Below are 21,770 nucleotides of genomic sequence, written 5' to 3' on the forward strand. Positions count from 1 at the left end.
CCACTGGAAAGAAAAGGAAGTCTCATGACTAAATGATTAACTTTTTAATATCCCAAAACAGAGGAAATAAGTATCACAGTAGAATTTGTAACTAAGAGTGGGCTTGGGAAATATCCCTTGTCTACATAGAACCAGGAACATGATAAGGCAACATGAGATCTCAGCTGACAAGCGGCAAGAGTGCAAATAGTTTTGATATATAACATTAATAACAAAGAGGAGAAGAAAAGGGCTGGTTGACTCAATTTTGAAAAGAAAATTATTGGCAGACAGTGACAAGAAAGGAAAGAAATTGAATGTTCTTTTTGATCAGAATTTACTCAAAAGGTCAGTTGTAAACAGGTGATTGTCACCATTGGTAAGTGTGACACAATCTTGAATAAAATCAGATCATCTTAGAAACCAGAGAGAGTATTAGGTATACATTAGTGAAAAGCTTTTTAGATATATACATTCCAAGTACATCCTCATTACCTTACTTAGAACCTTCAAGAGATTGAGCCTCTGTTCTAAATCCATGTGCTATGTACGGGAAGTTTCTAGATGAAATAAATAGCAATAAAGTAGAAGTTACAAATTTTGTGTGGCACAGAACAACCAGTGCATATGGTTTCAGAGTAAAAACTCTCTTCATATAGCTTTATTTCATTACTGTTTTTTTTTCAGTTGTGACCAGCTCGAAACTAAATCTTTTGCAAATTGTAATGTGTGTGTTAACATCCACCAAATTACTGCTAGGAGCAGTTAGTAGTCATGCTGAAAGAGTAATTCTGTATTTGATGGAATTGCTGCTTTCATACATCTTTGGGATTCTCTTCTTCTTTGGCTTTTAGTATATGCTCTCACAGCAGTCTATACTTTATGAATAGACGTGATACTAATCAGATATTTAGTTGCTTTGTTCAGTTCTTATTTCTTAAAATTGCACATCATTTTTATACGTATTACCATTTTAAGTGTTTTTATAATAATGTCAAATTTATGCAGGTAATTCTCTCATTGTGGCAATATATAATAATGTAACCTCGTATAATTTTACTTATTACGCAGCATCTGTTTTTTTTAGACCTTGACATATGCACTTCACTTGCAAATTATAGCTTTTATGTTCTACTTATGCCATTGTCTTCATTATACCTTTGTTGAATAATTTGTTTCCTGATTTTTATTTTAACTATAGTGCTGGAGTAATTTGCTCAGTAAGTGTGTGCATGCTCTTTTCTTTCAGGAAAGATAATGTCCATAATAGGCAACTAGAATTTCACTAAAGTAATGGGATAAGACATTGTGGGGGAAAAAAAAGAAAATTTTTTTAATTGATTCCAGTAATTTAAGTGTCATAAAGATGATTCCTCCTTTGATATCACTTTTAATGTTGAAACTTAGAGAATTGTACACATCTTGGTATCTTGAAAATGTGGGATAGTGTAACTTGTATTTATTATCTTATGATATTATAGAATCTTAGAATATCACGTTAAAAGGGGACGTCGAGGATGGTCTGATCTAGTCTTTCTTGGCAAAGGCACAATCGACACAAAATGCCCAGAGCCCCATTCAGGTGAATCTTAAAAATATCCAAAGCTGGGAAATACGCTGCTTACCTGGGGAGGTTATTCCAATTACTGATTTTTGTCATTGTCAAAAATTTTCCTCTTGTGTTTAATCAGACTCTTCCGGGGAGTATCTTGTACTCATGACCCCTGTGTTTTCCCTGTGACTCCTTGTAAAAAGGGAGTCTCCATCTTTGTAATCACCTTTAAAATACTGGAACATGGTAATAAGGTCTCTCCTAACCCCTCTATTTTCAAGGCTGAACAATCCCAGTTCTTTCAGTCTTTCCTTATATGGCAGGCTTCCCAGTCTTTTGATTGTCTTTGTGGCCCTTCTATGGACCCTCTCTAAATCATGTTTGAACTGCAAGAAATACTGATAGAGCAAAAATCCATACTTTGACTAAACAATCTCCTTTACTGCTGAAATGCAATTAGACAGGGAGTTGCTGTTCTGAAATCTGTCCAAAATGCACACTTAAGTAAAAGTCATCTATAAATTTGCTTGTAACATCCTTAGTGCTTGTCTTAGCTGTTCTTAATGCCAATAAATTGGAAGTTTATGAGAGGTTCGAGAAAATCCCGTTGATCTTAACTATTATACCGCTTCCTATTTAAGGATTAAAAGATTGTATCCAAAGCAGGAAAAATATGCCATCTATTACTAGTGTCAGTTTAACAATATTGTTAAAATTAAATGGTCCCTTAACACACTTCTCAAAAAAGAATGAAGAAAAAGTCTGAGATGAAAATGAATTCATTTGTGCAAAAATCTTTACCTTACTTTTTTTTCTCCCTTGAGAAAAATCTTCTACTGCTTGGCCTACCTTTCATCCATGGTCCCACTGAAACACAGCTCTTTACACTTGCATTTGACCGTATTGATCAGTATTTGAGCATTTCTTTTCAGAAATACCAGAAGATACTTGAGAAAACCCATATTTACAGAGATTTTTGCATACTATTTTTTAATGAATTCTTAGTCATGAGGTGAAATTGGAGATCAATAGAGAGTACTGTATTCCTTAGAAGGGAATGAAATTCAACACTTTTTAAGCTAAGGCTCAGCAGCTTGTTAAGAGAAGGAAGGTTAAGGAGAGTCCAATCTTTCCTATTTATGGCAATCTGGAAGCTTTATTGCAAAAGACTTTCTCATTAAAAGTCAGCTCAGGTTATAACTGAATACAGTGCTAGAGTCAGTCTGTGATTAATCTAAATAGAGAGTAGAGTGATATCAGGAGGAGGGGCAGGGTGTATTTTATAAAATATGAGGACATGACTTTTAACTATACAAGCACTACAAAATAATTTTGTAGTATTTCAAGTGAAATTTAAAATTATCAGTTATACAGATGAATAGAGAGCTTCCAGAAAAAACAGGTACTGAAAAACTCAGGTGTTTATAATGATCTTATATATGAAATTTCTTTTCTCTTTTGTAATATAAAATTTAGCAATTATATTGATACCATGTTTATTATCATGTGAACCTAATTCTCAACCCCTATTTCATCTTATGTCAAGCAAATTATCTAAGTAATGTAATAACAAGTGATTTTTTTTAGCTTACAAGAAGTTTATCTGGTCCTGTCAAACAAATTGTCTCATAAATATTGCTGTTATTCCTGAGAGCTTCAAGAGAATAGAATTGTGTAATTCTTTTAGACAGAAGAAGTGAAATGTGACATAACACAACAAAGACAAGATGTTTCTATAATTTTATTTTTAATCCACTCAAACTAAAGTAAATGAATGGGTTGATTATGGAGTGATGGAAGATATAATACCTGTAAACACTAAAGAAAACCTCTTTAACTTTGTTGTAAAGATATTTGTTTATTCCACTGTCAACTGGCCAATTTAATGAATTTTGACATCAGGAATTCATTTAGACTGGTATGCTGTGGTGTAAGTATTAAATGTATTTTAAAAATCACTAGCTACACTTCTATTAGTTTCTGTCAAGGCAATTAATTGTCTCCTTTTATATAGAATTGTAATGGTATAAAATTCCTCATTTCTTCTGTTATTTTACTACTCCTTTTGTCATCATAAATTCTGGACTATGAACTGCAAATGTTATTATCTGTACAAAATTGAGGAATCCTGAAACAATGCAAACTTGGCAAACTGTTAACTCTTCATGAGCAAGATCAGTAGATTGTCTACAGACTGAGGGCAAAGGAACAAAATATGTTTAGTTGCAGTCTTCAACAAACTGCATTATTCTATTTCAGTCCAGTCAGAATGAAAAGACCAGGTTGGAAAGAGGAACCTAAAATGAAAGGAGCCATTTGACTCAGTAAAGAAATGGCTCAAAAGCTGTGGATAGGACTTTTAGGGGGAAGGAAGAAAAGAAGGGTAATGATCTTCAGCAAACATATTATATACAGAGCAAACCTCTGATGAAAATGTCAGTTGGGTTGTGATGCATTTTTCTTCCAATACTTGCCAACAGTTCAGTTGGAAACTTTAGGTGGGAAGCAAAAGTATTGATATCTAAATCCAAATCTTAAACTGAATTTGTAGAAGTTATGGTTTGCAGTTCCCTTCCCAAAGAAGGCTGAGGAAGATGCCTCAGCTGTAACGTATGTGCTGGTGAAATCTCTAAAGAAGTAGAGAAATTGCAGAGGAAAGCTGACAGAGAGGGTGAAATCTGGAATGGGGGTGTGGAGAAGGTGATTGGTAACAAGTCAGGAAGATCTACAATGACACCTACTGTGATTGAGAAAAACCTAGCTAGCAAGACATTTCAACTCAGATTTTCTTCACAGGGAAATTATCCCTCCTCAGGCAGTGATGCATTAAAATGCTGCCCACAGGAGCTGAAGTTTCAAGCTTAATGACAGAGTGGATTAAAAATAAAATGGAAGCCTGGCAAACTGGAAAAGCTGTGAGATTAAGGATCATTCTTCCCATGAGGAAATGATGTATTGGTTGGTCATGAGTGACTCACTCCTGTGTGTGATGAAAACTGCTCTAGTGTCTGGACCTAATGTTGTGGGAAGTCTTCTACCAGGAGCTTAAATCTGAGGGATGTAGCCAAAGCCATCTAGTCAAATGACAATTACCTGGGACTACTGCTTCTTGCAGGCATGACTCATTTCTGTGTCACTCTAAGCAGATAAAAGTGGCTGCAAGACTTTTGGAGAAAGGCTGAGGGGATCAGAGCTGTTGTAGTGCTCTAGTCAGCTCTCCTGGTCATTCAGGAAAAATGTGTGTCATTCAGTGCTCATATGCAAAAGTAGCTACCAAAATAAGCGCTGGCCTCTTTGACAATAGCATGAACTGGGAAGATAATACAGGGTGAAATGGAACTGGCTTTGCCTGAAGAAAAAAATAATGTTTCAACTTAAGAAAAACTACAGAAAGGGCAAGCAATTTGTTCTTTGGGTCTGTGATGGATTACATGAGAAGCAATGGGATTAAACTGCAGCTGGAAAGAGTCTGGTTCAATATAAGCAGAACTTCCAATGCTAAGTAGATGTGTATTTGCTAATAGATTGACTTATGAGGCATTAAGAGACTCATCATGGCAGGACTGTACAAATGAGTTCCACAAACAGCTTTAATCAACTGAATTGCTTTTAAGCAACTGTTGCTGCTCTCTTATATTACATAGAATGAACAAATTCATATCAGTTCTTGCAACTGCATTCAGAAATACTAGGATAAGATAAACTGTGGATACTATTAAAGTTTTTCCCCTATCATTCTATGAAAAATTCTGAAAGTAAATAGTATATACTGGGTATTATATTGTCTAAATGTTAAGTTTAATGAAATGGTAAGTGAAAAGTAAAATTGAAGTTGGCTTATCTATAATATTTAATTGCCTTGAAAAATCAAGAGATAATGAAATCTGGTATTTTATACCAGGAGAGACATATAGATCAATTTTTAATAGTTTAATTTAACAGTTTAAGTCTGGTTCCTGCTGGAAAAATGACATGGTTTCCTTGCTCTGTAGTAATAAGTAACACCAGCTTTTTTACCTCTTAGTGTGATTGATACTGCAGTAATCATACTCCAGTGAGCAACTACTAGTATGATATAAGCCACAATTACTCAGTTGCATTTCATTATCTGAAGCAATGATTCTGGTGTCTCCTTCAGGGTCAGATTTTTTTCATACCTTTTCAATTCTCCTTGTTCACAGTACTTCTAATAAGTCGTCAGTACAGAGACACGTTTCTTACTTTCAGATGGGACCATAATAGCTGCTTCAGGCACTGGATTTAGTTTGTTTTCAGTGTCTCTAATAGTATGCATGTTGCTGTTGGTATTTTATTTATGGACATTCACTGTTATAAAACTCTTTGAAACACATGTATCTTCTTTAAAGAGGCACAATAGAAATATTGTCATTAAGGTGGCATTCACTTTTAGGAGTGGCTGTTAAATATTTCAGGATTAAGTGATGCCATTCATCTATCAAGTAAAAAAAAGCACAATGATTTCTAAAAAAGAAAATTTTAATTGGGGTAAAATTAATTGCAGTCCTATTGTTGGAACCTCACAGATGTTTTGTGAGTAGGGTTTGTGTTTTTATCCTTAGGGCTCCCACTATGCTTCCATGTAATAGGCACAAATCTGGTATTTCTTTCTGATATCCATCCATTACTTCTGTGATTGTGCTGTTCAATGTATCACTGAATCCTTTTGAGCGAGAAAGAAAAAGGTTTAATAATATGCAGGTTTGTGATCACATTTCAGATGGCCATTTGTGCTTTGATAGTGCTTTTACGTGTCCTAAATTACTAATAACTCTCAATATATTTTCTTTCAAAAGCTCAACACCTCTTAGCAATGATTTGTATTCATCTGCTTCGGTTTTTGAAGGTGCATTTCTGACTTTTACTAGCTGTATTTTATAGTCCCCAAAAGTATTTATCAAATACCTTTATTTATTGGAACTCACCAAAATATGGAAGATCTCTGCTTATTTTGTGCAGCTGGCTAATAAAGGCAGTCAGTAGGATTTAAAAGGAATCTTGTACAGTTCTGCTTTCCAATGTGACCTTAAGATTATCTCAGGCCACTCTTCCTCTACTCCTATATAGAATTTAAATGAAACATTTTAGTTTCCATATGGATTGAGATGATTCATGAGAACTGTTAAACTGTTCCAGAATAAAGATCCATCTAGTCCTGTGTCTGGTGATAACAAAAGAATAGTTATATTTCATTTTGTCTTTCCAGCCATCTGCTGCTTTAGGACTTCTTCAGACAGCTGATTAGGGACTTTCTGAATAATGTCTACTGTGTCCTCATTGTCTATAAACTTTACAAGTATTTGATCATTTGCTTTACATTTTTTTTACTCATAAGAGAGATTTTATAACATTGATTATATAAACTGAAACATATAATCTTGGTTCTCACTTTTGTTCTCATCTAGGAACCATAGTGAGGATGACTCAGCCTGCAGGTATCTATAGGAACAGACTGGAAAGCAGAGGTCATGCTTGTGCTTATGCATTATTCAGTGTTGAATCAAGCCTCTCCTCTGTGTAACTGTTCGTACATTCTGGAGTTTTTCCCTTTCTTCCTTCAAGGAAGTTGGTACTGAGTTCCTTCAGGCTGAGTGTGTTTGCAATCCACTGTGTCTAGTCTTGACAAAAATCCAACTAGGACATGAAAATGGTAGGAATGATGGAAGTAATCCTAATCTTTTATCCTTTGAACCATTCAGCTGGTTAAATATGATCAACACATGACAGAGAATGGTGCCATTCACTGGTAGGTCAAGAGGCAGATGTGAATTAAATACTTCCTATGCTCCCATATATTCCAGAATGTATTGACTGATCATTTTGCATAACTTAACTTATACAGATTTTTAGTGTGAATTCTAAAATCTACTGCAGCTTGCAAAACCAGCACCAAGAATTGCTATATTTGTTCTATAGGCAATTACATATATTTGAATGCATTCACCAATATATGATGTATTTTGTGGGGACTGTTGCATGCTTCTTTCAAATCTTCTTTGATTCTTTCAATGTGCATAAACTCTTGGACAACAAAATTTCACATTCTTACCACAACTTACCTATCCCTTTGAGTAAATAAAAACCTAGCAAGGACAGAAAGACTAGCCAACCAGCAATTTGAAGTATTATGTATTCTTTCTTATTCATTAACATAAGATTATCACAGCATGAACTCGTGTTTTCTTCCAAATTTTAACGATCTGGCTTCCTCTTTGAAATCACTTAACATCCCAATAGCACAAACTGTATTGTTGCTTGTCTTCATCTCTATGCATGAGATGAACAACTATGTAACGAATTTATGTTCTTCTCAAGCTATTCTATTTTAATAACCTGTTATTGGATGTGAGTCAGCAGTTGTGTAGTGCAAACAACTGATAGAGAAGGTTAGAGAGTCTAAATTGTTTGGGGAAATCCATAAAAATGGCTAGCATAAATTAAAAAAATAAAAGGTTCTTTTAAATTGGAAAATGACTGTGACCTGCAAAATTCTGTGATATCTACAGACTGCAAGAAAATGAGAGATCAAATAATATGTGAAAGCGTGGGGAGTATCTTATTTACTGCCTAAGTCAGCAAAAGACTGAGCCGGCACTGGTGCCCACTTGTTTCCTTGGCTGTTCCTCTAGATGCTCCAATGGAATGGTCTCTGTCAGGATCTCTGTCCTAACAACTAACACCTACTCTTATTCTTTCTTCTAGAGGACCAGGTGTTTTATCTGAATCTTAATTGTCTATTAATCATCTTTCCCATTATCCCTTTAGAACTTTGAGTCTAATTTACAATATATAGTTTATCATGAAATAGGATCAAAGCAAGTGTGGTATACATAGAGTTTTCAAACATCTGATTGCTTCTGTTTAAATTTTTAAGGGTTGGAGAAACCTGAAATCTCTTGATCTTACTACTTTTAAGAGTACTTGGAGCATATTGAAAGATACATTTCCAGATCATCTCATGAGGATCCTGTGATTAAATGGGAATAGCAAATTTCTTTAATATAAATAGATAAGAAAGGGAAAAAAACTCCTAATAAATAGTAGTTTTCAAATTACACTTTAAAATCCTCATATGGAAACTGAAAATAAATATTGCTGTGCTATTGGCCCCAAGAAGGTCTGAAATGGTATCTCTCAGAGTAGTGAACAATTCAGTTCAGCTTTAACTGATTGTGAAAATTTAAAACCCAGCTTTTATGAGCTTAATCAGCTGCATTTCAGCAGAGGGCTACAATTAATGGGAAAAGATAATAGTATGGAACATTGTTCTTCTGTATTACTGCTTCTCTGGCACGAAGACTTTTAAATAACAAAAACTAAAAAGCCCGAACATTTGCAATCATTGTGCACACCTGAAGCCAAGGCTTGCTCATTTGTGCTCCTGCTGAGAAGTGCTGTGTTCCATGTTCTTGTTTGTTTCCTCTACAGAGCAGGCACAGCCATCACTGTGAAAATATCCATCTGTAGTTGCAACATCTAGTGCCCAAAAATGACTGAATTTGGCCATGGGACATTTTTCATCATGTTATTTCACTTCAAATCATCTCCCTGCCCAGTATTCTTCTTGTCTGTGATATCCAAACATACTGCGAGATGAATTTTTGGAACATATCTAGTAAAATGTATTTCTGCCATTAACAATCACTTCTATTTTGAACCAATCTTCTTTGATAGCTTTCACTAAAATATATTCTTCCCATCCCTGAAAGTTTTCAAAGCCAGAGCTCTGGGTGGAGCTCTGAACAATCTGGTCTAGTGAAGGTGTCCCTGACCATGGCAGAGGGTTGGAACTAGATGATCTTTACTGTTCCCTCCAATCTAAACCATTCTATGTTTCTATGATACCATTATTGGTCTTGTATTATCACCGTTTCTTTCTTTCCTTGTCGGATGCAGGATACTGCAGAGACCTTATTTCTGACTCCTTCCTCCTTCCACATTGAATTGATCATTAATTCCCAAATTACTTTCTCTATGGTGTTCTTAGATTTTTTTTCCTCCTAATTTGCGTTAATGGAAATTGAATCAGAATAGAATATCATCCCTCAGCACCTGTTTTTTTGTGCTTGAAGCAGAAGCAGGTAGTTCTTGCTAACTTCAAATCAGCCTGCATTGTGTTTGTCTTCAGCTAGCCTGTTGTCTAGCTTCTTCTGTCTCCTTCTGTGCCATTCTGATTTTTAATTGCTCTGCACAAACACATCTTTCTAAAGAATATTCTCAGAATGTCTTTTTAGTATAATATCTGCTGGTGTGGTTTTTAAGAAATATTACATTTGTGTCTATTTGCAGTGTATTGTACTGATGAAAACAAATTTTATTTAATTACATCAGTTACATAGTTCTGTGTGCTATGATTGTGCTTAATAACATGTAGTAGTATTACAATGGGTTCAGTAAAGTTGGAAGACTGAAGCAACATTTCTATTTTAGATAACCAGTAAAGTAATTGAAGATTTTTTTCTCTTTTTTTAATTTCTGGAATATGTTTACTTTTAGGTTTTAATTACCAAAAAATTTAGGTCTGGAAATTAAATTTTACTCAATATACATTGTAAAAGGCTGGGAAGAACATATGTATGCTGCCTTTGAACTTTTGTTCAACTTTTGTTGAACTTTTTGAATTCTGTAATGTTCAATATTGATACACATGAATGATAAACATTTAGGTGTTCCTAAGATTAATCATACTTAACCATTTTTAATTTCAGGTAGATTTGAACAACTATAATACAGTTTTGAAGTTTCTGTAAAAGAGTTAAAAATGCATTTCAAGAAATCACCTTATTACCTTAAAGATAAACATAGTTGTTTTAGTTAATCAAAATAACAGCAGTTAAAACAACCATGTAATGTAGGTGCTTAGATTGTATTTTAGAAAATGAGTTGGAAATTTTTGAATGAGAAAATGATGTTTCAAGTACATATTTACATTTTAGAAGAACATTAGCACCACACAATGCACCTAATGTACTTTGTAAAAAAAATGCAGTCTCTATGTTTGAAGTAAATAAAAACACTCCTAAATTATTTGATATATAACTGTAACTTGCCACTAAGTAAATATTTACAGTATTTTGTTTAGAAAAGTAAAATTTCTTTTTCTTAACATTGTACTTTCAAGCCTTAAAATTTCCAGGCTATTAACTGAAGTCTTTGCTTAGATTAAAATACATCGTTTTCACAAGGACTTTAATAGATTCTACTAACCCAAACAAGAATTTATCATGCTGGATTAATTAATATTCGGTTTAGGAATAAATCCCAGAAGTCTTCAAGTATTTTTTAGGTCAAAAAATGTGGGGTTTATCTACTTTTTATTTTAAAAATCACTAGATAGTTGGTGTCTTGTATGGATTGATTTTATACTATTTCTTTGTCCTTTGAATGTCCTTGTTCCTCTAATGCTTCTCCTTAACTAGCATTGAAGAAGGAAGGGTGGAAATGTTCTTCTGACACTTTTGATGGAGGATACATTTGAAAACCAACTGAAATTGTGTGCCAGCATGTTCTTGACAGTGGGAATTATCCTTTGATAGCAAAATTGTGGGATGTCAGTGGCACTTGCTCAGTATTTGCATGAGGAACTCAAAGAGCTTGTGACTGCAGCCTGGTTCTGAAGCCTGCAAAACACATTGCCACTCACAGCTCTGCATGTAGTTGTTTAGGGACAATATTGTAAACACTGGAGGAAATTCAGTGGTGATTCTTCTTTTCTTCTAAAAAGAGGTTGCAGGTTGGTTGAAGCAGTTTTATGTTATACTGTGGTTTCAGGGCTTCCCAGATCATTCAGTTACATTCCATATAGAGACCTAGTTGGCAATATCTTCAATTTAAAATGTTTTTTTTCTAGGTATTAGGTATGTGTCATGATTTACTAAGTTTTAGATTTACTAGGTTGTCAAAAGCTTTCAGAGCTTATGCTTAAAAAACAACATTTTTCTTCTAGTAATGGTAGGAATGGGTATGTTCTACACATAATTCTCTTTGTATTGGACACTTGTGTCAGAAAGCTGGTAATGTCTGTTCAGAGGGAGTCCATGAACTGCAGGGCTAAACAGAAACTCATCAGGAATTACGTGTCTCAGCCTGGTTTTCTCGTTACTTTTCACCTAGGGATATTGTTGAATGTTTTAAGAAAAAATTACTTGAACAATTATCAGAACTGATTTTGCATACTTAATTTTGCACCTAGGGTAAAAGGGTAGAGTAAATGGTGTTTCTAAAGCTGTTCCAACCCAAAATTTCATCATTCCTTAAGGAATGGAACTTGCTTAGAGATTGACGACTGTGGTGGTTGGCAGTAAGTTGCTCTGAAATAATTTTATTTAGAGTCAAACATTCTAGTTTATTTTATATCTTCTAATAAGAAGAAGAAAAAAAAGAAAATTGCACTTTGTTTCAGAATTTAGAAATAATTTTGTGTGTAAGCATCTCTTGTGGGTTCTAAACAGCAAAATGAACCACAGTAACCACAGAAATATCCCATTGTTCAAATGAGCTTGCCAAAGGTTTCAGTTCCTTTACTGCAGGAGATTTTATTTTCTTTTTTGGAAGCATAATTTGGAAGGGAGAGTCTCATATATGTGTCTAAAATCCAGTTGGATTTATTTGTTTTGTTTTTCATCCTAGTGACTGAGTATTAATCTATTTCTTTATTCATTTTTATAGATTAAAAAAATCAACAGGAATTTTCCCGTAAACCAGCAGGTAAGAAAAAGAACATTTGGGCTTTTAAATTTATAATCCTAATTCTCACTTGAACTATCTTTATTTTTGTGTGGTAGCTGTTCATTATTCTACCTGAAGAATTCTCATTAGATTTTCTTTAGAGAGTGCCTTAGTGTTTTTACTTCCTCAACTCAAAGGGAATTGGAGTGTTTCACCAAAGTAATCTTTTCAAATTTATCTATATGATGCAGGTATATATACTTTTCTTCAGATTGTGTCTTACCAATTTTACTATAAAAGAGAAATGTTATCATTATCCTTTACAGAATTAACCAGAATAAATCAATGTTCCAAAATTCTGAAAATGTATGGTTGGGTTTTTTTTGGCCTATTGACAAATTCAGTCATAAAAAATTAATATCTGCACAACTATTTAAAAAATATGAAAAAAAATTACAAGGTAAAACTCAGTACAACCTACAGTTAAGTATGTATATGTTGTGTATGACCACTATTAATTATATAATGATAATTTCCACACAAAGAAACATGTTAAGGGGAAACAGAGCAACCTGATTCATAAGAAAGAAAAAATTGCTTCCTCATACAAGGGGAAAAATATGTATAGGACTAAGCTGTAAACTTGCCTTCAAGAGGGGAGATTTGAGGAAGAAAAGTGCTTTCACCTCCCTTACACCAAATCTTCAGTTAGCCAACATATTTCTCAGTTCCCTTTCTCTGGTCCAACTTTATTTATATGGTATTGTGCTGAGTGTAACTCACAAAGGAAGGAGATACTTCTATTTTGTTTTCTGTTTTCTTCATGAGAAGATGCACAAATGTAAAAAATTAATGAAAATAATATAATACCGCCAATACTAACAATAATAACAACTATATGGGTAAGTATAAGTGAAGCTACAATAGATGAAGTTAGCATTTGCATTTGGAAATTTTCATAACAGTTTGTATAACATCAGATGCAGAGAGTGCAAAGATATGCTCCTATCTCAAAAGAAGGAATAAGATACTGCTTAATGAAAAAAAGCACTTAATTGGTTCCATTTTCACTGTTATGGTTCACCCTGAACTTACCTATTTGCTTTCATTACTGTAAAAAATAAAGACAAAAATGTATAAACAACAGTTAAAATGTTCCACCACTCTAACATATAATTTAGGGATCTCTGCTGTTTTGGCACCCTTGGCACGTGGGGTCAACAAGGCATTTTATTCTTCATTAGAACTCCTGTGGAAAGCAAAAATATCTTTCCTGGCTTGAATAGCTTTTTGGCCATGATCTTTGTCAGGACAGCCTGCAATTATAATGCATTCATCTCTCATCAGCACCGATCATTATACTGCAAAGGAATTACTGTGGAGCACTTCAAGAAACTCAGTCAAAAGGTCAAACTGGAAAGAGAGGCTGATTTGATTAGCAGTGAGACTGGTAGGGTCTTGCTGACTGTCAAATACTGGAGAAGAAAAAGGTTTACTTATCTGTAGATGTCTGAAATTTTAGGGGACATTGAATTCAAAAACAGATTTCCCTTTTGGCTTACGTTATGTAGAGAGGATTGTAGTTTTTTTATCATAAAATAAGTTAGGGAAAATCTAATTTAAATGAAATGACCTAATTTTATTGAAATAGTTAAATAATATTTTTGAGTAGAGTCAGAAAATGTAAGGTTAATCTCTGTCTTCATGTGCAGCAAGTATCAACATGGTACGCAGAGAAGAAAAAGGACTCTTTACTTGTTATATCAACACATAATTTATCTTAAAATTAAAGTACCATCTAAATAGTCTTGTCATCTTGATTTTTTTAAACAAAATAATTTTTTGTCCAAGAGGTTAAACAGCCAATTTTAACTTCTTTCTGCACTTTCTGCAAACACATCATGAACTTGAAAGCTGTCTGCATCCTGTTATACTTTTTTTTTTTAAAACGGTGTGTATATTTAATTTCACTTAACAAATACCCACAAGTTTTTTTAATGAGCACTAGCAGGGTAATTGAAGGTTTTTTTCACTTAGAGTTTATATATATATATATATATATGTGTGTGTGTGTGTATGTGTGTGTGTGTGTGTGTGTGTGTGTGTGTGTGTGTGTGGATGTGGATTTTAATTAGTTAAGTAAAAAGGAAAGACGGTTGTCAAACTAGAGTCAAGGAAACAACCCTTAGGATTCCTTAATGAAAATATTCTTGATATAGAGAAGACAATAGGAGCACAGGCAGACCCATTAGCATTACCACGAGGAAACAAATGTACCTGAAAAAGTGTGTAAGATGCTGTAACCCCAGCAGTGTTATCCAAACATCTCAATGTTGCAACAAGTTAAAAAGATGAAAGAAAAAGTAATTAAAAATGACTTGTTGACTGTACATAATGTGGCAGCTTTCCTTTAATGCAGTAATTGTGAAAGTAGGTTTGTCTGGAAAATCGTTAGAAAGATAAGATCTATTAATTAAAATTTAAGGATCAAAGGTGATGGTTATTGATAAGAAGGTGGTAATTATTTGGACAGATGAAACAATAAGAAGTTCTCAGAATGGTGGTAGTACATTAATAGGGGTGGAAAGATGATGCAAAAAAATGCTGGAAGAGGACCCTACAGAAAAACAAAAGAAAAAATTGAAGAAGATTGTGTGACAAAAGGGAAATAAAGCTCCCCCTCTCTGAGTTGACAGTGATGAAAAGAACACTTGAATTGGTAAAAAATAGAAAATTAGTTGTGTTTTCTATATTGGAACTGCATGCATTGGATGTAAATAGTAACACTTAGGAGTATAATAGCAAGTAGTTGAGAAATAAATTAATTTTGGACTCAAAATATACTGAATATTTTAAATAGGCACTAAGAAATATGATGTTGTCAACAAAATTTCCTTAAATTCAGAGAAAAAATAATATAGACGTCATAGCAGAGAGGTACAAAGACATTAGAATATTTCAAGGAACCAGCCAGAGGCTTCTCTAGTTGATCAGCCAAGATGAGAGTGGAAACATGGGCATGTTTCCTCTGATTACAGCAAATGTCAGCTCCTGCAAGAACCATCATTAGGCAGGTGAGTTTTGAAAGGCAGCATCAACTCCCTGCTAGATCTTTCCAAATGACAGGTAGTAAACTGGTAGTGTAATGAGAACAAGCACTGCCCATTCCTTTTCAATTCCCAGTCTTTTCATAGTCCACAATGGATTTGCAAATGTGCTGATCTCGGCTGAAAATTGACTTGATAGCATCTAAAGAAATGAAAATTATGCAATCCTTATAAAGCCTTCTGATCCTTTTCGGTGTGAGAAACCAAATGTAGCCTCCAGCTAGTAGAGATTTTACTACACATTACAACTCTCATTTTCTGTTTGGAATTCATTGGGATTTGGCTTTTACTGGTTGCCATGCCAGGAGGATGAATTGGCAACATGTGGCTCAGGTACACAGTGGAATTCAAGGTTTAGATAGAAATCTTAGTCAGGCCTGCAGTTCACCTCTTCCTGTCCCTACATGAATAAGTAAAACATTCATAAACTGCAGCTGGGAAAGTCAAAACTTACTGGCTCCCATTTCACTCCACAAGGCAGTGGTACAAAGCAGATATTGCACGTGGCAAATTCAGGGAGTAGATTTTTCATTTCATTGATTATTGTTATGTTCACATACATGTTCACAAATGTAACAAATAGACACTTGCTTCTCTATTACATGGGCAACAGTCAAATCTCATGGTTTCACATGAAACAGATAAAAGCATCATGGCAGAGGAGTGTATTTTAAACTTCCGTTTCCTATGTTGTATGCCTCATCTCTGTTAGGATGAATATAAAGGGTATGACCCTCCACCTTTCATATGTTGAATTCACTAAAAAAAGTATACTGGGGAAGAATGCTATAATCCTTTTTTTTTTTTTTGAGCACTATTTTTTTTTCCACAAGTAGCATAAGACTTTTTGAAATATTTGTGTCTAAAGAAGATAGGAAATTTTCATGAAATAGTTTTGGTTTTTAAGGATAGTGTGTCCCTCTAGAATGTTCCTGCTTTATGGGAAAAGAATTGGTAGCTGGTCTATTCAAAGTGGACAGTTAATAATGAGAATCATGTGAGAATGAGAAAGACTGTTTAACTGTGTTTAACTCAGTTTTAAAACAAGATCATGGCATAATGAACTGATGCCACACTAAGGCCAGAAACTGGGGTATCATTATGTGTGTCAGATTCCACAGTCAAGAACCCTGTTTTGCAGATAATATTTTACATTCTTGATGGCCAAGAATGGGGTGATGGGATACATCTGATGTCATTCAAAAATATACGTGGTTATACCCATTTCCTTTTACTTCTTATATAATGTAATAAAAGCAGCTATACACATCTGTACCAGATCAGCTGTGTTGTATCACCTCATATTCTGCTTCAATAGGGTGTTTGTTGTCCAGATTTATTAAAGTTCTACGGCAAGAACAATCTCATTTAAAATCAATTCTAAATGTCTGACTTGGTGAGCTTATTTAATAAAACCTAACATATTTACTATATAAAGGTGAGTACACACAAATGTCATGATGACTGTCTTGCCTGTCAATCAAGCCAGTGTTCTTTGCTTGGAGACACAACACATAAAGATGTGTTGCATCTCTATTGCATCTGAAAAGGTGAATTCCATTTTTCAGGTGAATTGATAGGACTGAAGGGACAACATATATTCTATTGATAAGCACCTGTATGAAATAAAACACATACCTTTCTTTTTTTTATTACTAATTGCAGAGTAATAGGCTCCATTGCGGTTGTATTGGTATTTTTAAAATGCAGTGATTAAGCAGAAAGTTCTGAAATATGACGTGTCCTCAAAAGAAAACAAGTCTGTTCTAGAAGTACATTAAGAAGTACATTCTTTTTTTCTGTTTTTTTCCTTCCTAATTTTGCATGTCTGTTGAATTAATTATTTTCCAATATTCTGTTCTGTGGTACCTCAGAGTAGCCATCCTGCAGCTCTTGACTGACATTTACTGAACTTTCAGATGAAATGATACATCTGCTCTGTCACCATCTGTTGTCACAGTAAGGATTTGATCAGGTTTATTTTGAAAGAAAATCTCTGGAATGAAGCTTCTATTGTTAAATGATTATAGAAACACACAGGGGAAGCTGAGTTCGTGCTGTTAAATTAAGCAGAAGTGCACAATAGGGTGTAAATTGTGTTGGGCTAATTCCCTGCCATTTTCAGTCATCTATGGCACTCAGCATGGATTATTGCTGCATAACATATACCCTTGAAAGGCTTATGTTTCTTATTGATACTTAATTGAGCTTTCTGTAAAATAAACTGAATATCTTGATCTATATATATCTATCTATATCAAAAAGTTTCTGTGCTTGACACAAAATATTTTTCCCTGAGCAGTTTCTGTAATTTTTTTAGATGCTTCAGAGGCAGTATTTGTTATAAAAACTTGTCTTCCTGTGGCCAATAAAAGATTTTTCTTCCTTTTACACTGTAGTTTGGAATACCTTCTGAATTTCAAGGAATAAAAAATTTTAGAAGGGCAATACACGTGGTAGGTTGTTAAAGATTTTGGGCTGAGAAAACCATGTTGACTTTTGAGAGGAAGGTCAGGCAGCTTCCTGAAACTAGTTGATTACCTGATGAGCTAGATAAAATTCATGTTGTGAGCCACTTGATACAGTTATTGGATAGCAATGCTTCTGTCCTAGGGCTGCATACCTTATAGCTCATGAGAGGATGAAAGTAATTGGGACACCTGCTGGAAGTTTAGATGATACAAAAGAGTGATTAGATCAAGTTCTTATTTAAATCTCAAAATATAAGTCTCAAGCTGTGCATCAAATACTTTCTGCATGTCCAGCAAATTCAATTTTGCCTCAAGTAGAATTTCATCCTCATTTACATATTTTTCTCATTTATTTTTTTGTATTTTTTTTCTAGTACTAACTCATTAGTGTTACAAGTATTAGCTTTTTTTTTCCCCACCTGCAATCTTCATCTCTCTCTCTGAAAATTCCTTTCAGTAAGGGTAGTTTTTCCCGATCAAATTCAATAACCACATCTCATGTTTTGGATGTGTGTTCATACTTTAGTCAATACGGGGTGAATGTACTGTATCTCCACTAAAGGTTTAAATAGGACGGGTGAATGAGGGGGTTCTAAATGCCTTGCTCCATTGTAGACCTTTCAAAGTGAGTGAAAAAAGCAGACATATCCCACACAATAAATTGATAAAGAGATAAAAAATTGTTGCTTACTTTTGGGTGTGAGAAGAAGAGTTACTAGTTATTGTACATTGGTGCTCTAAAGAAATAAATATAAATAAATAAGTAAATAAATAAGTAAGTAAGTAAATAAATAAATAAATAAATATTATATATTTATGCCTATTTTTGGATGATAGCTATGGCTTAAATGTATTTAACTGTGAAGTGGACAGCCTGATCTAGTGCTTCTGAGATTAAGGTACTCTTACCAGATCCTTCACCTTCTATTTACACACTTGGGTGTGAATTCAGGCTCATTCTGATCCCACAGGTCTTGTGTTTCTTTCTGTATAGTGCCATAGCTTCAAAAGGAGTCATATACCTCAATTGTTACATTGATGGTTAGGTTACAAGATGAAAGACACAGGTCTGACTTTGTGAGTGCTGTAATTTCTAGGTTACAATAATAAGAGCTTTCCCTTTAGCTGCTACCTTTTGCAACAGGATGATCTTGACATCCTAATAAAACTGGATCCTTTCTGAATGCATCCCAAGGTGTTCTGAATCAGAATGTCATAGCAGATGTAATCAAAGGAATAATTGCTTCCTGTTTTGTCATAACATGAACAAATACTCGTTCTCCCCAGAAGCTTAATTCTGTAACTATAGTGAGGTCAGACAGTGAGAAACCACTGAGTTTAAATAACAATCAAAGGCATTTCTTTCATTGTATCATTTTACCCCATCTTCTATTTATATTCATGACACGAGTAAATCCCACTTTAAACATATTTGGAACTGATATATTGCCATTTACCCAAGAAATGGGATATGTAACATAATGAGACAGTGGAAGGGATGCCTGCAATTTAAAGGACAGATTTTCTGCAGGATTTGTATAGTTATGATATCTAAGACTGGAAATAAGTAGCAAACATTAAAACAAGAAAGGGCATTTTATTCTACTAGAATGAATGTTTCCATCTTTTTCATGTATCTTTTGGTTGGATGGGATAGCTGCTATTCAAACAGGCCAACAAAGCAGTGGGACAGGAAGCAGCTTTCAGCATTCTTGATTGGAAATAGATGCCTTAATGATGCATATGTCCTCTAGAAGTTCCTGAAAAATGGTAACATAGAGAGAAAATAAGGAAAAGTGGGAAACAGAGTCACCATCTTGAGCCGGTCTGAGTTCAAGAAGCTTTTGGACAATGCTCATGATGCTATTCTTAGGTGTATTCTGTGCAGGGTTAGGAGTTGGACTGAATCATCCTTTCTAACTCAGTATATTCTATTCTATCATATTCTATGATACCCACAAAATAAATAGGTCTTTATTTTCTTTTCCTTTTCTTTTCTTGTTTTCCTCCCCAGTTATACATAGAAAGATTAACTGTAGGTGAAACCTTTTTTCCCTCTAGCCTCACCTTAAATAAGGAATTGTTAATATCTGTAGCTTACAGGTAAGAATTTGTTCTGTCTGGTCAGATTGTAATTTTCATTGGAGGCTGAGGCTAGAAATAAAAATGTTGCAATGCTTTATTGTAATGTCTCTTTTATTGCATCAAGTGAGTGTAAAAGTTCCCAGGAAAAACATTAATTTTAGTATACTAGAAGGAAGGTGTTCAGTAAGCCTATACACACATTATTCCTTGGGGAATTGTATCATCTAAAGAAATTAATTGGAATCAATGAAGCATATACTTTAACTATAGATTTTTCTATTGGAGAAGCAGATGGGACTCAAAAAGGCATAAATAAAGTATATTTAATTACAGCTTACTTCAAGAGGAGAAATGAATAACACTTCATTTTTCTCATTACTTATTCTACATCTGTGCAGATGATCGGTGGTTCAAATCATGGCTTCTGATTATTCCCTTGAACTTCTAAAAACAGTGCTTATACAGAACTCTGTTGACTGCAGGTGGTCATTTGTCTTTTCTCTCTCATCACAATAATAGTCCATGAGACCAGTGACAGAGTTGCTACCTGAATTTCAGAAAATAGTTGTACTATTTTTATAATAGTATAAAGTAATTAACAATTTATGGGTTACCTACAAATGAGGAAGGAAAAAAATAACACTGAGAAGTATTAATCACTGAAAATGTTTGAAGGAAAACTGTAAAAAATGTAAAAAATGTAGCTAATTGCAAATGCAGAAACATCCCCTAGAAATATATAATATTACAACACTTTTTTGTCTTTCAAAGAGTTATATGTCCTGGTAAGGAGACACTGCTCAGCAAGCAGTATCTGTTATATGGTTAGATTATTAGAAAATATTTGCTTTCAATCTTAGTGTTTTTGGAAGCAAAACTTAGTAAGTCTGTCATATTTTGTGACACAGCAAATAGATACTTAGCAGTGTCAGGTCAAAAAACTATACTCAGGAGCTGACAACTGACAAAATTATTTCTTTATTCATTAAGAAACATTTTACCTTGATGGAATATCACTCAGCAATGCTGGGTTGCAAAAAACAAAACAAAGTCAAGTCGTGTGCAGGTCTGAAGGTCTGAGGAGGTGTAAATAGGTAGGAAATTCTGTGCCTGGGCTTCTTGCTCTAAACCTAGTCTCCGCCTTGATGGCTCTGTTAGTAAATGCTGAGTGACCAGAGTCACCCGAGCCAGCTCAAGAGTACCCACAAAGCCCAGCAGGATCAAGATACAGTAGTGTACAGTTTCTGGCTGTTTTCTGCAAATATACATCCAGAAGTCCTGCTGCTTCCCATTATTTGTTTAACAGCCTACTGTTTGTAGTACTTGCTTAGTGGAAGCAATAGTCACTCATCACTCCAACCTATTGCTCCCACGCGCCTGCCCTGATGGCAGTAGGTGGAATAATGCAGCCAGCTCTTCTTCCCCTCCTGCTGAAGTAGGCTGCTGTTCAAAACCAAACCCAGACAGTGCGAAAGAAGAGGATCTGATCCTATTATGCAAATAGCATCCAGACATTTGAGACCTTGCAAAAAAAGCTTGAAAGAAGAGATGCTCTCTTGTGAGAGGAGTGACTTCTGGCTAAGTATTAATTGTGAGTTTGCATCCATCAATTGTTAAATAATGTTCCTGCAGGTCACTGTTTGCACTTCACAGGGCCTTGAACTATTTTGCCAGGATCTCTTCTTCAATCAGACAGATGGCACCCTCGGAGGAGTTCTTATGTTATCTTTCTATGGGTGAAAGAGCTTGCTTGTCCCTCTGTGGATAGAGAGCCTCAACATCTTACACTGAAATTTGGGCTTCATTTGGGACACAATCTTAGTTTTATGGGTTGCTTCCTTCCATTTCACACGATAGTGGGACACTTTGTGTTAAAAAAAATAAATTATG

The 21,770-nt window shown here is 34.6% G+C and overlaps 1 protein-coding gene across 5 annotated transcripts in view; it reads left to right on the forward strand.

Moving 5' to 3' along the window:
- The window catches only part of SNTG1 (syntrophin gamma 1), a 320,666-nt gene that overhangs the window by 237,305 nt on the left and 61,591 nt on the right, over positions 1 to 21,770 (forward strand). For all 5 annotated transcript variants that reach the window (XM_063168615.1, XM_063168607.1, XM_063168586.1 and 2 more), the window contains one exon: positions 12,218 to 12,256. In XM_063168615.1, the coding sequence (XP_063024685.1) occupies positions 12,218 to 12,256 (39 nt within the window). The remainder of the gene's footprint in view (positions 1 to 12,217; positions 12,257 to 21,770) is intronic.

The sequence above is a fragment of the Melospiza melodia genome, chromosome 1, assembly GCF_035770615.1.
Source record: "Melospiza melodia melodia isolate bMelMel2 chromosome 1, bMelMel2.pri, whole genome shotgun sequence".
NCBI lineage: Eukaryota > Metazoa > Chordata > Aves > Passeriformes > Passerellidae > Melospiza > Melospiza melodia.